General features: G+C 37.0%; 1 protein-coding gene across 1 annotated transcript in view; it reads right to left on the bottom strand.

The window, feature by feature from the left end:
- Nucleotides 1-1,278: 1,278 nt before the first annotated feature.
- Nucleotides 1,279-7,869, bottom strand: part of LOC112210904 (gustatory receptor for bitter taste 66a) — an 8,178-nt gene continuing 1,587 nt past the window's right edge. The window contains exons 2-4 of the mRNA XM_024361479.2: nt 2,583-2,651; nt 1,996-2,085; nt 1,279-1,596 (exon numbers count right to left, since the gene is read on the bottom strand). Coding sequence (XP_024217247.1) covers nt 1,465-1,596; nt 1,996-2,085; nt 2,583-2,618 — 258 coding nt within the window. The 5' untranslated portion in view covers nt 2,619-2,651 and the 3' untranslated portion in view covers nt 1,279-1,464. The remainder of the gene's footprint in view (nt 1,597-1,995; nt 2,086-2,582; nt 2,652-7,869) is intronic.

Below are 7,869 nucleotides of genomic sequence, written 5' to 3'. Positions count from 1 at the left end.
CCCTTTTTCTTCTTGGGTGACTCTTCGATGGCTTCTTTTTCAAGAAGTTTCCCTTGAGCAAGACAAAAGATGATGAGGAACTCCTCATCCAGGAAACATCATTCCCCGCCCGTGTCTAAGCAACGAATAATCAAAAACCAAGTTTTCTTCCTTCCCCTTCTCTAGGTGTTAGTTCTCAACATAGATTGTAGCACTATGGTTTTGATTTTTTTCCAATGATTTCCTTTATGAATAATTTTCTTTAATACTTATTCTTAACTTCTATTTTTTCTTAAATGTATTGTAATTTAAATTATAATGGGAAGTTAAAATAAAGTTTTGAAAAATATTTGAATCTGCTCAACATCGCGATTCAACGAACTTTGGGAAGAAACAACGCCATCTTCTATGTTTTGAATAATCGATCCTTCCATTCCGTATTTGACTTAACAAAATTGGTTAGCTTTCTTTTTGGTTTAACAAAGCAAATGAACAATAATTAAACGATATATAAAATAAAAAAATATTAAAACCCTTTATACATAAAAATATACTATTTACACAAAAGAGGATATTACAATATATTTGGATTAAAGCGTATTGAAGTATTATTTTGTTCTCTTTCCCCCACATATTTTAATATTTTATAATTACGTAATTCATAAAGAAAAGAAAGGATACATGTGACAATAATTTTATAGAACAATGTATTTGGATGGAAGAAATAATTACTGTCTTCAGATTGGAGACTAAAATTAACCATTTACAAGTTAATTTATTTATTCTAACATAATAACTGTCGAGTGGTCGTGTTATATCTGACTCCAATTGGCGCCACGAGGCCTTGACAATTCATGCTCAAATAGGTTAGGAAGTGAATAGAAAGAAGGGATCTCAAGGGTGCAAGCCGTAAGTCTTCAAAGGATGGAAATTTCGCTCTGCAGGGTACTAGTCTGGAGTCACGAAGGAGGAACGTAAGACCTGACTGGATACTCGCTGCAGGTCCTTACGATAGGGTTAAAGGTGTGTTGATAAGAGGAGGTGATCCTTAGAAACAAGCGTGAAATAAAACACTGAACTGATGACATCAGATTATCAAAAAAAGAGGTTGGAAGAATATACTGAATGTGCTTATTTGCTATGACCCAAGAGGGTACCGTTTTACCAGTAGCCCTGAGGTATTGATTCTGCTAAGAATATCGGTGAGAGATACGCCCAGTAAGAATTTACTTTTTTTCTGATTCAGTATACTCTTTTGGAAAAGTTTATTTATTAAAGTAAAACATTTCCAATTATAATAATATTGATATGTTTATACATAAAGTTATTTCTATTTCAACCAGTAAATAAACACTAAACAACACTCGGACAGAAATGATTGGTGCTCTTTGGCTGGAAGTGATGAAGCTCTTAGTTCTGGCTTCCGCTCACCGGTCGTGTCGCTACATAACCAATGATTTATGGGTTATGGTATATTAACCACATTTAAGTGGCCAATGATATGGTAAGTGGAGAGGTGGTGGGAATACTCTCGGCCAAAAGTAACCTCAGCGGGGCCATATCAGGCGCGCCGAACTGTATCAAGACGACCAAGTACGTTGTAGCCGAGGCGATCATCTGGAAGAAGAATCATAATATAAAAACTATTCAACTTATGAATACAAGTATTGTGAATCACCCAAAGTCTAATGAGATTGTTAAATTACAGAAACTACGACTGAGAAATTAGTTCAATATGAATGAGTTGAGGACCACAGGGAAAAGACGAGGTATCGCAATTTCCAGTGATCCACAAATCATTCAGGAATCCTATTAATACTTTGAAAATTGAGTTACCTCACATTTCCCCATAAATTTTAAATCGAATTTTTATAGATGATTTAATTTATAACTTGAAAATAATTATAAAAATGAAGTATGACAGGTAAATTAATTGATTGTCAACAGCAAGGCTAGTTCGTTTCCATGCCCATATAGAATAGATATGAATATTATTCAGAAGCTAATATTACTCACGGAATGTAACAAGGTGTAGTCCAAATTAAAGAAGCCGCAAGCAGTGAACACTACCTCTTGATGCATCGCTATGTGCAGTCTCAGCTTGTTCTAGAAAAACGTGAAATTGATTAGAAGGGTAAATGTGATTTGATGGGGTTTATTGTAATCGTTTTGAACAGTTTTCAAGAGTTATGATATGGAAATGGAGAGTTCGGGATACAATTGACGGGTTATTATCAACTGAGAGTACATATATGTACTCATATACCGGCATACGTTGCTAGGATATTATTAGGATTGGTTGGGATGTCAATTGTAAATACTATGTAAAGAACGGGAACAAGGATACTACCTCGAGGAACACCTGCAAACTGAAAGAAGAAGGATGAAAATTGTTTTGGTTCACTCTGAATTATCTATCAGTGAGATAGGAAAAGATAGTGAGAAAGTATGTAGGGGTGGGAATTAATAAAGGTTCTCCTTATTCAAAGAGTGCTCCTCATTGAATAAGGACAGTTTCTTCTCCTCTTCTAAAATATAGTGATTTCCAGATTCGTAAGGTTAACATGAGGAAAAAAACTTTAGAAAATTAAGTTAATACTCACATTATGTTGGATATTGTTAGTCCTATCATCCATCATGAGCTGGTATAGCAAGGTGTTAAATTCCTTGGACTGAAATACGCAATACTGTATGTTAATAATAAATTCAGTATATACAGTTTATTATATTATTTAGTTGTAATGCAATTCAGTGAAAATGGCTTTAAATAATGATAAGCAGGGGCATCGGTACAGGGTAAGCGGTTCATTACTCCTTCTCTCCCTCCCCTCTCAAATTTGAAAACCCGACAAATTGGAAAATTAAAGACCTACATAAATACATTATGATAGCACATTATTAAAAGAGCTTATTATACTCCGAATTGCTAATTAAGAAAACTCAGTTTTCAAAAAAATTTAAGGATAAGGAACGTTTTATAGAACGTTTATTGGTTTGGCAGCTTTGGTAATCCAAAAGATTTTCCTTAGGAGTGTCTAAGTCCTACGTGGAAATGGTAGGAGTACACAAAGTCAATGATCAAACTCGCTAGTAGTGCTGGCCGTGGAAGAAGAATAATGTGCTTTTCTTCATTCGACATAAGACGATTCCTGCAAGCGTTCACTGATGACCTCTCGTTCATCAAGAAATGGTGACAACTGAGAAAACGCCTTAGAGACACTTATAGTTCCCTTTAGCTCTAGAGGGAGATATATGCGCTAAACGGAAAGTAAGCTTCGTAGTCTAGCTTCTTGGGAAAGTAGTTATGTGGAACTAGATCAGCGGTTGTTTTCTGAAATCATATTCCTCCAGAAGTTGAATGACACAGTTCAGAGGGTTTGTAACACATGATTACCTTCAAATAGGTGTATTTGAAGCTAATCGTGTGTCTGAAATGTGTTCGCGAGTGAGGGTTCGAAACAGAAGAGTGGATTATTGGTTGTATGATGGAGGAAACTAGGAAAGAGCTAACTCAAGAAACGAAGCAGAAAAATATCCAAAGCAAATCAATAATAACAACAAAACCAAACCCTCAGTTCAAGGTCATTAGAAACTTCCAACTGGGTGACGAGGGTCCAACAGGGTCAAAACAATTCATCCTTCAGAGAGGGTTTGACATTTCTAGTCCATTATGTGTTCTGTGAGTTGCACAGATATAAATGAAGATTGGACTAGATCCACTGGTATTGTTTTATAGTTCTATTGTTAAATACACCCAGCCCTTCTGGAAGAGGCGGAAAAGTGATGCAGAAGTTTAGATAAGTCGGAAAGTTAGGGCGACTCAACAGTAGTTTAAAAATAATCTTTATAACAATTATACATAGTAATGATTTTTATTTCTTTTTCAATAACATTATTGTAATGATTTCTGTTTGTAGTTTTTTTTTTTTGCTTTTATTTATCAATTGTCAGTTTAGAACGTTTTCTATTATCAAAGTGTCAATTATAAATACCCTTACCTTCCAATAGTCAGTATACTACCACATGAATTAACAAAAATAACGCCAATTACTACTAGAGAAAATATTTCCAACACATTTTCCTTGTGAGCCGGCCTATTCCTATCATTCTTTAATTTTATGGGAGATGGAATGTAAGGACTCAAAAGAATGGACAGTCCTTAAGACAGAATTCCGGTAGCGAAAAAGACAGTATAAAATAGAGGAAAATTATTGAGCGAAAAAAAACATCAAATGTAGTTTTAAAAAAAATTAAATAGTGCTATTTTCTTGTATGTCATTAAGGTGCTTAAAACGTAATTGTAAAACAAACAGATATTACCAGAGACTATAAAAAAAGGTATATATCCACTCTTAGCTTATTTTAAATTACCCAAAACGGGAATATTCCCAAAACTTTGGATGTTGAAAAGACGAAATTTGGTTTGATAACTAGATTAAATGGTCAGGATATAGTAGCAGTCAAAAGTCTGAAGAAGAGAATGTCAGATGTTTAGGTGGATAACGGCAAATATTTTTATATTAAAGTTGTCAATAAAGGTTTTAGAATGACACCTTTGATAATCACTTATCGCTACTCTTTTTTTCCAAGCTATTCTTCATTGAAAACAAAACATAGCTATTAGATGTTCCTGAACAACCACTTATTGATATTCGTTCGGTCTAAGAGATGAGGTATAAACGGTCAACTGTCTAATATCCAAAATTGAAAAAAAATATTCCTATTGATATGTTGCAGGAGTGGGTAAGCTCATTGGTAACTAACTCCAAGGACCCCGGGCTCGAATCCAGCTGTGACAGATATTTATCGTCTGATACCTGCAGCCTTTGAGTTAGCCCTGTGGGTTCGGGAGCCTACCCAGCCTCATAAAATGGTTATCCTTCATTGGGTAGAAGTCTAGAGGTCGATAGTTATTTCTGACCATATCATCGTTGTACAACCGTTGGTATAGTAACAGTACTTTTTTACAAAGTACAGCATACTCTTCATGAGTTATAGTGTTACAGATTTTTTTTTTGCTGCAGTAACTTGTAGAGTGGGGAGAAATAAATAAAACATGTAAAAACTAGATGATTAAAATAAATCTCAATAAATTACCTTTACAGGTGATACTAACCTTAGGATAATTAATGCCACTTATATTCTTAACTACATAAGAAATAACCTCTCATATTGTATATCTACTCAGGTGCTTAATATTTCTCCTATTATTGAATATACAATTATTATAGATGGTTATGTAACTTTTGATATATATTATTCAGTAAGGGAACTATTCCAACAAATTTACTAACAAGTTTAATTGACAACTGTCATGCTGATCATGACAACTGACTTCCCAGCTGATTCCACCAATGAGAGACAGGCCAGTATCACAGCTTCAGTCCATTCCACCAAATCGTGGCGTACTTCACCTTTTTGGGCAAACAGCCACGCGAAACTCCACTGAGGCGATGAGCTCCTCATTACCATAGATCAGGCAGACGTTCTATCTGACTACTACTTACAACGTGACAGTGCTCGTACTGTTTCTGTATACTAGCATCAATCTTAGACCGAAAACTTACAAAACGCCATCTTCCCAGCTTATAAAGACCTGACTGCAATACTAAGGAAAACGAAGGGAAAGAAATCCACTGGAAAGGACAACATCTCGTATGTCTATTCAAACAGCTCTCCAGAAAAACCCAAATGTTTCTCCTCAACATATACAACTCCTGCTCTCGCCTCAGATACTTTCCAACGGAGTGGAAACATGCTATCGTTATTCCACTCCTCAAACCCAGAAAACGAGGAACGGATCCAGTAGATTACCGGCCCATCGGTTCAAAATATATGAGAAGCTAGTCCTCATACACATCCGCAAACACAGTGACACACATGACGTCATCCCCTTGGAACAAACGGAGTTCTCGCATGGTGTAAGCTGCTACCACAATGTTGCCAAGCTGCAAAGCGATGCAGGAAACAACCTAAACAGGAACTTTGCCACAGCCATGATCTCACTAGCCTGTACACAGGCATTTGATTCTGTATCCCACTCCACACTAATCCAACAACTCAGGCTTCATCGATTCCCGGACAAGCTGGTCGACATTGTTGGGTCCTATATCAGTGACCAGACTTTCTCAGTCCGGGGCAAAACTGAAATCTCCACCCCCAAGCACATTACTTGTGGCGTCCCCAAGGGATCGGTCCTTGCCCTAGCAACATATACAATGCCCACATTGTCGGGACGAAATTTGATGATGCTCAAATATCTGCATATGCTGATGATATAGCCATATACTCGGCGAGCATGAATGCAGACAAGGCCATGGACCAGGCTGTAGCTGCAGCCTGGTCTCGTCGCTTACAAATTACGATACATCAACCCACAAAAAATGGACGCCATTACTTTCTCATACAAGAAAACTCCCAACAAAGCACTAAAACTCAACGAACAGGCAATACAAACCAAGAAACGTTGGAAAATAAAATAGTTGTAAACTATTTTCGTTTCACTTGTGACCGCAACCCTGACCATCTTCCTATATATCAAACCAAGAAACATTACACATACCTTGGCATGAAACTAAAAAGACACCCAGCATTTACTGCACACACACATAACAGACTACAAATCGTACCAACTTCGTACCAAGTCAACATCATACCAACTTAAACTACCTCACCAGGGCTGTCACTCAGACTCAAATTACTCATTAACAAAGTAATATTACGACCATCACTCCTACACGGTGCACCACTATTACATTTTCTATACCCAGCAGCCCTGAAATCACTACAACAGTACCAGAACAACACTACAGACTACAGAAGATATACAGAGGAACATCTCTAGAAAGACGTAACATGACGCACATTTACAACGAACTACATCTAGAAACGGTACAACAACACATCACACGGAGATACATCAAATTCTTCGTTTCCCTCTTTCCTTCAATCCAGTCTTCCAATCTATCACCCAATCCCCCCTTCCTGCGAGGTGGCAGGGCAGAAAAGGTTCCAAAAACCCTATAAACATCACTTTATAACTCCTTCTTCTGATGCACCCCCTCCCCCTCCCCCCACACTTCTCTTCGACTTCTGACTGTTTTCTTATTATTTGTATCATTATCTATTGTCATTAATAGTAACTTATCTGTGTTTGTTCCTATCTATGCGTAAATCAACACAAGGAGGCCCCTCACCTCCGGATTTTTTACTAGTAGGACCTGACAGAATGGGCATTTCACAATAAACAGATAAGTATTGCAGGTAACCTTAAAATACCACAGGTAGTAAAAGGTAATACTCAACATGATTTATTCTTTTTTCTCATAATTTCTTTTTGCGGATGACCTGGCTATCTGGGGAAGAAGTTCTAGTATTTCTGGAGCTCTGGAAGAAACTCTAAATAAAGTCATGAACACACTACATGACTGGGTGAAAGAAAATGGAATGACAGTTAATCCACGAAAAACTGTGTCTCATGTGTTTAGACTTAGTACAAAAAAACATGAGGTTCATTTATACTTTAAAGGCGAAGAACTAACGATGATAAAGGAAGCTATTTAGGGATCACGCTGGACTCTAAGCTGACCTGGCTAAGACAAATCCATAAAGCAACTCAGAAAGAACAATCAAAATTGAAGCTGATGAAAAGGCTAACAGGGACTAAATGGGGAGCGTCCCAGGACATACTTAGTACAGCATTCAAATCATACGTACGGCCTAATCTGGAGCTGAACTTTTAATAACCTCCTCCAAAGCAGCGTTAGAAAAGTTCAAAATCAAACCTTACGCATAATCACTGGCGGTGTGAAATCGACTTGGGAGTGAAGATGGGTCACAGCTATGGAAATCCAAGCAGGTCTTGAACCACTACAGGATAGGAGGGAGAAA

Source organism: Halyomorpha halys, unplaced genomic scaffold (assembly GCF_000696795.3).
Source record: "Halyomorpha halys isolate HHAL.00 unplaced genomic scaffold, Hhal_1.1 Scaffold1030.1, whole genome shotgun sequence".
Taxonomy (NCBI): Eukaryota; Metazoa; Arthropoda; class Insecta; order Hemiptera; family Pentatomidae; genus Halyomorpha; species Halyomorpha halys.
The sequence above is the reverse complement of the archived record's forward strand: the minus strand, read 5'-3'. Positions and strand labels throughout refer to the sequence as shown.